Source organism: Chlorocebus sabaeus, chromosome 9 (assembly GCF_047675955.1).
Source record: "Chlorocebus sabaeus isolate Y175 chromosome 9, mChlSab1.0.hap1, whole genome shotgun sequence".
In the NCBI taxonomy this organism is placed as follows: domain Eukaryota; kingdom Metazoa; phylum Chordata; class Mammalia; order Primates; family Cercopithecidae; genus Chlorocebus; species Chlorocebus sabaeus.
In genome coordinates this window covers 86,277,196-86,290,465 of record NC_132912.1, presented here as the reverse complement: position 1 = coordinate 86,290,465, position 13,270 = coordinate 86,277,196, and the positions used below count along the sequence as shown (strand labels likewise).

General features: G+C 35.0%; 1 protein-coding gene across 6 annotated transcripts in view; it reads right to left on the bottom strand.

Moving 5' to 3' along the window:
* The window catches only part of PCDH15 (protocadherin related 15), a 1,804,329-nt gene that overhangs the window by 513,461 nt on the left and 1,277,598 nt on the right, over positions 1-13,270 (bottom strand). For all 6 annotated transcript variants that reach the window (XM_073019143.1, XM_038008761.2, XM_073019145.1 and 3 more), the window contains one exon: positions 6,118-6,228. In XM_073019143.1, the coding sequence (XP_072875244.1) occupies positions 6,118-6,228 (111 nt within the window). The remainder of the gene's footprint in view (positions 1-6,117; positions 6,229-13,270) is intronic.

The window sequence follows — 13,270 nt, the reverse complement described above, 5'->3', positions numbered from 1 at the left end:
TTGAGTGCTATGCTGACTACCTGAGTGCAATACACCCATGTAACAAACCTGCATATGTACTCCCTGTGCTTAAAATAAAAGTTGAGGAAAAAAATAATGCTTCTATGAACATTAACCAGAAGAAGTTGGGTATTCTGTTCTCTTGAAAATATTTTATTTTATTTGAGATATTTGCCTAATATTTCTTATTTCTTATGCAAACCAGTCGACAGAATTGTACCATCATTTATAGCCCAAATGTCTATGTATCTTTAGTAGTCAAACACTCAATAAACATTAGTTTCCATAAACCATCACCTGCTATCCTCCTATTTCACTCTCACTCCTCAGAAAATGCCCAAGAAACGTGCAGAGTTAAAACAATGGGGTTACAATTAACACTAATTCCACACATCAGTAGTAAGCAGATGTGAGGGAAGGTCAGGGAAGGGGTTATTTCTGAAAAGTTGTTTACAAGGTTACAATATAAAATAGAGAAAATGAATTTTACATATACAAGCACATATGTTTGCAATGCTTACACATTCTCTTTGAATATTTCTGTCCATAAAGATAAAAAATTGAGCTAATAAAGAAACAGTAATACTATAATTTTAGAAATTATATCTTGTTAGGAAAGATAGCTAGCAACCCTTCTCTAGATTTTGCTATTTGAGAAATATACAACACCCTTGCTATTCATAAAATAATTTAGAAATTATAAATCATTCTTGCCATGATTCTAACTTAAATACAGGCTGGGCTCAGCGGCTCATGCCTGTAATCCCAGCACTTCAGGAGGCCAAGGTAGGCTGATTACTTGAAGTTGTCAAGAGTTTCAGACCACCCTGGCCAGCAGAGTGAAACCCCATTTCTACTAAAAATACAAAAAAATTAGCTGGACGTGGTGGCACGTGCCTGTAATCCCAACTACTCGGGAGGCTGAGTTAGGAGAATCACGAACACGGGAGGCAAAGGTTGCAGTGAGCCAAGATCGCCCCACTGCCCTCTAGCCTGGGTGACAGAGCAAAACCCCATCTCAAAATAAATAAATAAATTATAAAATAATTAATTAAATATAAACTTTTTCTTTGTGGTAATTAAGAAATTTTGATTACCAAAGTGTTCTTAATATTTAACTCATTATAATAATAATATGAAAGAGAGTTTGCTTTGAAGAAAAATGATATGTAAAGAGATTATTTTGATTCTATGTGAATTAGGGTAACATATCAAAGTTGAGGTTTATAGTAATATGTAGTAAATTTCAACAAAAAGAAAACCCATTGATCTTTCATCTATCTATTTTTTTTCTAGATCTACCCCCCAAAATTTTTGTCTGGAATTAATCCTTACTTCATTATATATATATATTTGAAGTCAATAGCATGGGTGACGATATTGCAAATATTCTCAAAAAAGATGTGACAGGATTCTCTAACATGGGTCAGTCAAAACTCAATTACCTTAATTACGAATCATAATATGTAAATGCGGATAAAAAGAAACCTCCAAACTACATGTAATTTGAAGGATCCTCTTCGGAAATCAAATATTTTTACCATAAGCAAAACCAGGTCAAAGCTGAGTAATGTTCAATAATTTGTCATGATACCTGTAATTAGTCTTTTAGAGGCCATACACTTTAAAGTCAAAATTGATTGCTCATATTTGAACTCTCCTTATGACTTCAAGATAATATATTGGTGTTTAATGTACACGGCTTACATTGTGCATACCACCAATACAATATAAAAAATTGCTGCCAGGTGCAGTGGCTCACGCCTGTAATCCCAACAGTTTGGGAGGCTGAGACGGGTGAACTGCTTGAGGCCATGAGTTTGAGACCAGCCTGACCAACATGCTGAAACCCTGTCTCTACTAAACATCCAAAAATTAGCTGGGTGTGGTGGCATGCATCTGTAATCACAGCTACTCAGGAGGCTGAGGCACGAGGTTGAACATGGGAGGCTGAGGTTGCAGTAAGCCAAGATCATGCCAGTGCACTCTAGCCTGGCTGACATAGCAATACTCTCCTCCCCACCCCTCAAAATTATCCAGGTGTGGTGGTATGCTTGTGATCTCAGCTAGTTGGGAGGCTGAGGCATGAGAATCACTTAAATCCCAGAGGCAGAGGTTGCAGTGAACTGAGATCGTACCACTGTACTTCAGCCTGGGTGACAGAGCAAGACTCTGTCTCAAAATAAATAAATAAACAAACAAACAAGATAAATGTTAAAAAAATGGAGAGACATTTTAAATATATGGATATCATTATCATACACAAAGATATGTTAGACTTATGTTACTATTGGTATATACAAAACAGTTAATGATTAACAACCAGCTATCAGATAAGCAGCCCTGATTTGTAGCACTGGCACTTTTCATACTGTAAATGCTCCCACCATGGCTGCAAATGTGAGATCACTGAACTCAGAGCTTGGAAGAGAAACCCACAATTGGCCTTCAAGCAAGTCTCAGCTGACTTTCCATCTCCAACAACCCACGATTTTAAGTTAAAGATTTAAAATGTAGTAGAAATGAGCATCCTTCTTTATCATTTGTGGAAATGTGATGTGTCACAGCACTTTGAAAAATAATATAGCATTATCTACTAAGATTAAAAAGTGTGAATATATATATGTACAAATACATATACACATATATATAATACATATAATTTTCTCATAGCAATTCCATTTTTAATTACTGATTTTTAAACAGTAAAGTACAGTTATTTTAGTGATTTATATAATACTGTAATAATGTCTCAATATATTTCAAGCATTAGTCTAAGTACTTTTTTGTTTGCTAACTTGATAATTGTAACCAGAACAATGTGGTATGTTTTATTAATATACCCATTTTACTGGTTAGGAAATTAACATACAAAATATGCTATGAATCACACAGCTAGTAAATGACTGAACTGAGATTTGAACTCGGGTGACATAATTCACTACACTCACTGCCTCTCATGAGCATCATGAGGGTAAATATCAATTTGGTGCCAAAAACAAATGAACAAACAAACAAAAACAGAGTATAGTTAAATCAATGGTAATCCATTATTATTATCTTATATCATGTAGCTATTAAAATTATTTGTTCTTAAAACTTTTAAAAACACTTAAAATGTTATAACCTTCTATATTTAACATTTTGTTTTGTACTGTATGACTTAAGTTTATAACAAAAACTGTTATTGCATTTAAATTCAAATGTTCATTCAACTCTTCCTAATGCTATTCCTTCCTTTTGATGATTCACATATGTACTTCTGTTTTATAATTTTATCCCTGAAGTGCTAAAAACTCGTCACTCCCTCAGTGATGAGTAGTCCATCATGCTGGATAGAAATTGTTCCAGATGTCTTTACAAATATTTTAAAACTAGATACCAATTCAGAATATTTCACTTTGCATTTCTATTAAAAAATTACCTATTTTTAATTGCATAATTTAAAAAGCCAGCTTACAAATAGCTTCCATAGCAATATGACTTTATAAAAAAGATATTTTCCCTTTTCTTCACATCTTCAATTAAACAGAAAAAGGAATTTTCTGTGTTTTTGAGGAAGTCTGAGTGGCCCTCCCTAATACATTTTGCTTTTTTCCATATCCACAGTTTTCACTCTGGTCTATGTCACATGACATTAAAATATATATACACACATACAGACACACACATAATACATATAACATATAATATATAATTATAATATATACAATAATAAATTATTTTTAAAATCTGCAGAAATGTAAATAAAAGCTTATAAACTTAGCTTCAAAAATTAGATCTACATGTCTATCTACATATTTCTAGCTAAATACCCCTAAATATATATTTATTTAGGTATCTATCTATAGACATACACATTCTGTGTCAGGTGATATATCTCTAAGAAAGGCAAGAAAATGACAAGTTCATGACACATTTTTTCATATTAGCTTCTTCAGAACAGCTAATTAAGGTTATTTTCCTTTTAGCCTCCCCTGCTATCTCTCTGTTCTGCTGTATGAGCAAGATTACAATGCTGAGGAGTCATTAAAGGCACAGGACGGTTTCAGAGTCTAGATGTTTTAAAAAAGAAAAGGCTATTATTTTCTAGAATAGTTTTAGGGTTACAGAAAAATTGAGAGGAAGGTATATACACCAATATCTCCACACATGCACATCCTCCCCACTTAGCAACAGCCCTAATCAAAGTTGTACATTGGCTACAATTGATGAATCTACATTGAATGATAATAATCACTGAAGTTCATCCTTTACTTTAAAGATCACTCTTGGTGCTGTACATTCTATGGGGATGGACAAATGTATAATGATATCTATCCAACTTTGTGGTATCATCCAGAGTATTTTTACTGACATAAAAATATTTTGTGATCCTTCTATTAATCCCTTTCTACCTGCCTTTACCACCATATCCCTGACATCCACTGATCTTTACACCATTTCCCTAGCTTTGTTTTTACCAGAATATTATATATTGGAATCATCCAGTATGCAGCCTTTTCTTAATGGTTTATTTTGCTTATAAATATGCATTCAATATTTCTCCATACTTTTTATATCTTTATAGCTCATTTCTTAACTGTTATTTCAAAAACGTAAGCTTGTCACTTAATATGGGTCTTTTTCTATGACCTTCCCTTCTAGCTTTTTTCTCAAATGGTACTCCCATTCTTCTTACTAAGAAAAGAAAAATGTTTTCAGGTCATCTGTGTGTACAGTCTCAGGATATGAACTATACATAGTATAATTCAGAAGTGAATACCGCATTCCCCTTTGACACATATGGACTTCCTCAACTTTCCTTCCTATAATGCTGACTCAGGTGATACAAGTCTAGAAGGAGATGGGTGGGAGAGAACTCTGAAGAGAGTATCTTCCCAGATAAAAGAAGAAAGGATCAATAAACATAAAAGAAAATCTAGTTTTGCTAACCTTTCTGTCTGCTGCATTCAAACTTGAAATGCAGTTGTGACTCTTTTTTTTTTTTTTTTTTTTTTTTTTTTGGAGACGGAGTCTTGCTCTGTCGCCCAGGCTGGAGTGCAGTGGCCAGATCTCGGCTCACTGCAAGCTCCGCCTCCCGGGTTCACGCCATTCTCCTGCCTCAGCCTCCCGAGTAGCTGGGACTACAGGCACCCGCCACCTCGCCCGGCTAGTTTTTTTTTTGTAATTTTTAGTAGAGACGGGGTTTCACCGTGTTAGCCAGGATGGTCTTGATCTCCTGACCTCGTGATCCGCCCGTCTCCGCCTCCCAAAGTGCGCAGTTGTGACTCTTAATGGCCATGGTATACAACTAGCTCCCAGCTGATAAGGCATTGGGAAAATAACCACATTTCAGAGAAGAGAGAAGTATAAGGATAGAAGGAATCTAAGTCCCTGGTGATATAATTGAACTGTCAAGTCAAACACTGAGTCACATAATTCCAGAAATTTTATTACACTTCCACTAATAATAACTACAATAAATGTCTATGTTTTATAAGCATATAAGGATATCTATGTTGTATAAGTATATAAAGCATGTCTCTGTTTTATAAGCATATGTTTGGATGTTCTGTTATTGTTATCTATATACATTAGCATAAATTTCAGTTATGGGGATATTAGCTGATATCTAGTGAACAATTACTCAATAAATGTTAGCCACGAGGAAGAACATGACCAATTAGGCAATGATTCTTTACCTTTAGTGTACCTTAGAATCCCCTGAAGAGCTAACTAAAAACGCAGATATTCCATTTCCATCGTCTGAGATTTTCATTCAGAACATCTGAGGTAGGGTCCAGAAATAAGTATGTTTAATACATACCCAATGTGATTCTGCTGCAGTTATTTGCTGGATCCTACTTTGAAAAAATACTTCAGTATAGGCCAAAAATTATTGGATCATGGTTAATACATATGAATAATTTAGAGTTCAAATAATACAGTGAATAAAAACAACCTATTCTATCCCTTTCCCCATCTATAAGAATATTACATATAAACACCAAAGGCAGGAGTGCCCTGATGAAGAAGCGAATGACACAGAGCACTCCAAGACTATCTGACACATTTTGGATGAGTTTTTTACTTCATTAATTTACAGAAGAAATTTAAAAGAAATTCAATACTCACATTAGCTTGGATGATGACAAAGTAGCGAGTCTTATCTTCATAGTTGAGTCTCTTCCTTAACACTACATTTCCAGTCAACATTAGAGGAATTTCAAAGGTGTCATTCGATGTCTGTAAATATTAAAAATACAGACCTCAGATTATTTGAATGTAAGATAAATTAATAACTCAATATTTTAGTTTAATCCTCTTGGAAATTACGGATGGCATGCTTATCCTCTGAAAACAGAATGACTATAAGCTTCAGAGTCAATATTGTTATCATATTTCCAAACATTTAATTTTGATCAATAGGTTTCCTCAGAGTCCTTTGGTAATAATAACCAGAAAATTTGTTTCTTATCATAGTTTTTAATATATTATTAGTATTATTCATCAACAGTCTTGGAATAGTTCTAAATCAAAGTCCAGGTATCTGAAAAACTTCTCTGTTACCATATTATCTTTTCACTGTGTTTTTTATCATCAAAATATTCAAACACTGAAATCTGTTATTTCTACATAGTATCAATTGTCAACATTGATATCCATTCTGTATTTTAAGTATTATCAGGCATTAAATAAAAAAAAAAACACACACACACACAGTTACGAGTCACTTAATGATGAGGTACATTCTGAGAAATGTGTTGTTAGGTGATTTTTGTCATTGCGTGAACTTTATAGAGTGTAGTTTCACAAATCTAAAATAGATAGTCTACTACTTACTAGGGTAGGTGATATAGCCTATGGCTCCTAGGCTACAAACCTGTATAGCATGTCACTGTATTGAATGCTATAGGTAACTGTAACACAGAGGTCACTATTTTCTGTATAAATGTAATCTAAACATAGAAAAGGTACAGTAGGAATACAACATTATAATTTTATGAGACCACCATTTGCTATGTGGTATGTCATTGACCAAAATGTCATTATGCAGAGCATGACTGCACAAACTTGAATCAGTTCGTTATTGTGGAAAAAAAAAAAAATCCAGGTTATACATCAATTTTTTCTTTCAGGTTCCACAACTTCTGCTCATTAGTCAAGTTTTCTGCTCTGTCTAGGATTGAGTTTTTTTCCTGGTAGCACAGAGGTCACAGGACAACACTAGTGCTCTGATATAAGCAGCCCTGCGTTAAATGAATTCACAAGTTAAGGGACTATAATTTACAAGATAAATCTCTTATTCTTAAGAAGACCTTACATCACTTTTGTATTTTAGTGCCATTTTAAAGAATGATGAAATTGTTTCTAGATAGGTTCAATACATCAGTGCTATTTCGTTCATTGAAACTGTTTTGTGGTTGTTCAGTTGTCTTGTGCATTTGTGCTTGTGATTTTTGTTCTGGAAATCACATTGAGTAAAAAATTTAGTTTGAAACTGCATTAGATTGCTGCAAAAGCAAGAGGAGGGCGAAGAGAGGGAAAGAAAAATGAGGGGAAAAGGCAAGGGGAAAGAGAAGAGAAAGGGAAGGGGAAATGTGGAAGAAGAAAAAACAAAACTGTGTGAGTGTGTGTGAGAGAGAGAGAGAGGAAGACAGAGAGAGTGTGTTTACACCCTCAACTTAGTGTAAGTGTATTCTTAAGAGTCACATAAGAAGTTAAACTCAATGAAAAAAATTTGATTCAAATCTCCCAGCTCAGGCTCAATCAATGAAATGTGCATAGTTTAGCCTTCCATGTCTAGAGCTGTGATCTGTCTTTCTTTCTCTCTGTGTCTCTCTGTCTGTCTCTCTTTTTCTCTGGGGTGCATAAAGACACACACACACTGCACATTTTGCAGAATTAATATATATTTTTAAATGATTTCTGCGTTCCTCATGTAATGGGCCTTGCAAATCTTTCTTGGATGCAGTTATTTAAAAGCAAAAATTTAAAATAAAAATACAGAAAATGAAAATGAACAACACAATTAAAAACAGACATTTGACATTTTCCCTAATTTTTTGCCTATTCAACATTGCTTATACCTATGAGTGGGGCTGGTAATTATGACAGACGAGTGTAAAAATGATTGAATCTAAATATGTAAGTTGAATATGGGCAAAACCTTGGTTAATAATTGCTATTTACACTGTTAAACCTATCCTAATGTGTTGTTATGAGGTTATTACATTTTAGTGACTCAATAATATAGAAATATATATCAGTTTCTAGCATAAATATGGAAGATACTGTCGTCTTAACACAAAACTACTGGACTCAGAACCCCAACTTAGTTCACATATCCGGTGACACTGTGCCTCAGAGGAGGCTACGTCTCTAAATGAGATGAGTCTTGAATAGTCCAGCTTAAAAACAATTCCCTTCATTGTAATTCCATTCTGTTTTACCAGGAATCATTTTGCAGATGTACATGTGATTCCATGTTGAGTAATTAAAAAATTTTATCTTAATTGCAAAGATAGAGAGAAGCTAAAAATCCCTTTTCAAGATATAGAAGTTTCTGTCGGGATATAAAATTTAGAACTTCAACAGTTCTAAACAGCATTTGGGGACTATTTATAAAATTAATTATGGAGAAATAGCTAATATGCTAGTGAGAGCAGAGCATAAAATAAAAAGAGCCTGGATCTGTGTTGTCTTTGCATTGCTGAGAAAATCTTGATATTACCCCATGTCTGAAAAACTTAATGTGATAGATAATAAATTATCTTTTTGTTTAAATCATCTTTAGTTTTTTGCATATATAGTAATATATATAGTATGTATGTATATATGTTTTTTATATAGAGAGAGAGAGAGCGAGTACAATTTCTGCAGCCGAAAGCACTTTGATACATGATTATTCCTGTCTCTATGGCTTTACACTGTAGGCCTCTCTCTTCTCCAGACAGGCCATGGCTCTTCACACCTGATATTTGCTCTTATTTTTGTCTTGCTTAAATATCCTATCACTTATTTCTCTGTGTACTAATCTTTGCAAACTTTACTCAGTGAAACCTTTTAAATGTAATTTAGACTTAAGTCTTTGATGTGATCTCACATTATTTTTTTCCAAAAAAATGCTTATTTGGGATCTTCTGTTTTGCTTGACAGATTCCTCAAGGGTCTCAGTCTCTGATGCAGAAATACCTATCCCTATATCTCTAGCTAAGCAACTTAATGAATCTTTGCAATACCTTTTTTGTTGTTGACAGTGTTCATTGAATGTTTATAGAATTATTAAAAATAATAGTCATTAGTGACTTTATTGATCTTCAGAGCACTTTCAATTGCACTGAATTCTTATCATCTTTATCCTTTAGAGATTTTATAAATTCTTAGATTTTAATTTTACTTCATTTATTTATTTATTTATTTATTTATTGAGACAGATGGAGTCTTGCTCTGTCACCCAGGCTGGAGTGCAGTGGCACAATCTCAGCTCACTGCAACCTCTGCCTCCTGGGTTCAAGCGATCATCCTGCCTCAGCCTCTGAGTAGCTGGGACTACAGGCATGTGCCACCACACCTGGCTAATTTTTAAAATTTTTTTATTTTTAGTAGAGATGGCATTTTAACATGTTGGCCAGTCTGGTCTCGAACTCCTGACCTCAAGTGATCTGCTCACCTTGCCTCCCAAAGTTCTGGGATTGCAGGTGTGAGCCACCACCCCTGACCTAGATTTTCATTTTATTAGCACTTGCATTCTGTAAAATATAAGGATAGGATTTACTTTATGATCAATGGTGCTTCTGAAATGTTGCATATTGAAAGTCACTGCATTAAATTTAATTCATTAATTAAGCAATTATTGAGTACTCATTCTTTCTCTAAACATAGAATAATAGTCAAGAGAATTAGAAGTAAAATGTAGATATATCTTTATGATAATCTTTTTCCTCTAGTAAAAATAATATTGGATTAGATCAACCCTAAGTAAATGCCTTGCTTTAATGATATTTCTCTAGCAGTTACCTAAAAAGTTAAAAAAAAAAAAAAAAAAAAGGGCAGATTGCAGATTCCTAGAATCTATTACCCCAAATTCCAGAAATCCTCGGGAATCAGCATTTTTAACAAACCTACCAGTTGATTCTGATGCAGGTGATTCAGGTTTTACTTTGAGAAATCACTGTACTACATAAGTCTAAGAGTGACTGCACTCTCTATTTTTGCTATTTATTTTTCTTTTCTTTCATTCTTAGAAGTTTGTTCCACCAATGAAGCAGAAAAGTTTGGGAACAGAGCAATGCCCATTTACTTAAGCAAGCTTACATTACTAAAGCCAGGTCATTGCCCCCTTTCTGATAGTCGTGGATATTCACTTTAAAACACAAACTAACATTGGCTTTTTTGGGTGATGAGAATTTAAGTGCTGTCTACCTGCACTGTATTAATGAGAAAAATCCAATTATGGTTAAATAGAATTTTTTTCATAAATAAATACATGATACAGCCATAAAAAAAAATGAAACAATACTTAGAACATTCTTAAAGCTTAGAATGCACAAGAATCATAGGCATGTATCATTAAGATTGCAGATTCCTAGAATCTATTACCCCAAATTCCAGAAATCCTCGGGAATCAGCATTTTTAACAAACCTACCAGTTGATTCTGATGCAGGTGATTCAGGTTTTACTTTGAGAAATCACTGTACTACATAAGTCTAAGAGTGACTGCACTCTCTATTTTTGCTATTTATTTTTCTTTTCTTTCATTCTTAGAAGTTTGTTCCACCAATGAAGCAGAAAAGTTTGGGAACAGAGCAATGCCCATTTACTTAAGCAAGCTTACATTACTAAAGCCAGGTCATTGCCCCCTTTCTGATAGTCGTGGATATTCACTTTAAAACACAAACTAACATTGGCTTTTTTGGGTGATGAGAATTTAAGTGCTGTCTACCTGCACTGTATTAATGAGAAAAATCCAATTATGGTTAAATGATTTAATACCCACAGGCCCCAAACACCTGGCCTCCATTAAGAAAGGTCCACTCACTACTTCCTGACAGTTCAGTGACAATAACTGTCAAATAAGGGATAATTCTCCCTTTAGTAAAATGAGGGCATAAGGCAGTTTAAGCAATTTATCACTATTACAGATATGGGAAGCAGGGTAGGAGACAGCTGTAACATCCACGCCACACACATTCACACTCAATAACGGAGAGAGAAGGAATGCTGATGCTCTAGCAACTCTGTTTCCCAAGATGATTCCATTTCCCCAGAATCCCCTGTACTAATATGGGTTTGCACCAGTTTAGATAAAATGGCAGCTCTCTGCAAGAAGGTGTTGAATCCTACAGTTAAAGATGCTCTAGAAATGGAATATGGGGTTATTAGCATTATTTCTTCTCAGCTGGTCATTCATCATTTTTAGGAAAGAGGGAAAGACTTCAGTCTTTCACACCTATGTTGTAAGTATTGTTTGTAATATTCTCTTTTCAGCTGTGATGACTAGAAATTCAGTTCAAAAGAAGACAATTTTTAAAGAACACACACACAGACGTACATATATTTTCTGCTGACCTAAAGACAGAGCCTTAGTACAAAAGTGCCCCAATGGGCCTGTAATTGAGAAGTGGTGGAAATTTAGATAATTAGGATTTTATATTTGTCTCTAAGAGGCTGGAAATTCTCTTATTGTTTTTTGACACTTTTTTTTTTAATCTCTTCCTTATCTCTGTATCTTTTTCTGTACCTCTCTCTTCTCTCTTTGGGTTTTGCCCGTTTGTTCACAATGAATATAACTGTGAGTCCGTGTTTTAGTTCCAATAAACAGCATCAATTTTGCCCTTATCAATCTTTAGTCTGCCTTAAACTTGTCTCTGATTAAGCTCAGGCTACTGTGCCATCAGCTGCTGAACATTCTATGCTATTGTCATTGTTTGTGTGTCTCCTCTAATCTAATTTCCTGAAGTAAAAAGTGGAGGACTAAGTAAGGCTATGCAATTTTTTTTCCACCCAAGACGGACTGGGATTTGAGCAGGCAACATTAACTTAGCTCCTAAGAGAAAGTCCCAATAATCTGATCATCTTTTCTGTTTCATACTGTTAAAACATGTCCCTGGCTGATAGATAAAATGGACTCCCTATGACTAACTGAAGTAAGTTAAAAGAAAATCAACAAAACCAGGTAGCCATGCCAGGGTGACAAAGTGGTCACATACTCTGTGTTCTCAGAAAGATGTCAAAACATCACAGGATCTTCCTTTCTACAACTGATATGGTTTGGTTGTGTCCCCATGCAAATTTCATCTTGAATTGTAGCTTCCATAATTCCCATGTGTTGTGGGAGGGACCTGGTGCGAGATAATTGAATCACGGCGTTTCCCCTATACTGTTTTTGCGGTAGTGAATAAGTATCCCGAGATCTGATACTTTTATAAGGGGAAATCACTTTCACTTGGCTTTCAATTCTCTCTTAGTCTGCCTCCATGTAAGACACGCCTTTCACCTTCCACCATGATTGTGAGGCCTCCCCAGGCACATGGAACTGTGAGTCCATTAAACCTCTTTTTCTTTATACATTACCCAGTCTCACGTATGTCTTTATCAGAAGTGTGAAAAAAGACTAACAAAGTAAATTGGTACTGGTAGAGTGGGGTCCCGCTGTAAAGATATCCGAAAATGTGGAGGCAACTTTGGAACTGGGTGGCAGACAATGGTTGGAACAGTTTGGAGGGCTCAGAAGGACAGGAAAAGGCAGGAATGTTTGGAACTTCCTAGAGACTTTTTCATTGGCTTTGACCAAAATTCTGATATGATATGGACAATGATATCCAGAGTAAAGTGGTCTCAGATGGAGATGAGGATACTGGAGTAAAGGTGACCCTTGCTATGTTTTACCAAAGAGACTGGTGGCATTTTGCCCCTGACGTACGGATTTGTGGAACCTTGAACTTGAGGGAGATGATTTAAGTTATTTGGTGATATAAGTTTCTAAGTAGCAAAGCATTCAAGATGTGACTTGAGTGCCATTAAAAGCATTCAGTTTTAAAAGTGAGACAGAGCATAAAAGTCTAGAAAATGTGCAGCCTGATGATGCAATAGAAAAGAAACACCTATTTTCTAAGGAGAAATTCAAGTCAGTTGCAGAAATTTGCATAAGCAATGAGAAACCAAATGTTAAACACGAAGACAATGGGGAAAATGTCTCCAGGGTGTGTCAGAGACATTTGTGGCAGCCCCCTCCCATCATAGACCAGGAGGCCTAGGAGAAAAAAGTGGTTTCATGGATCAGGT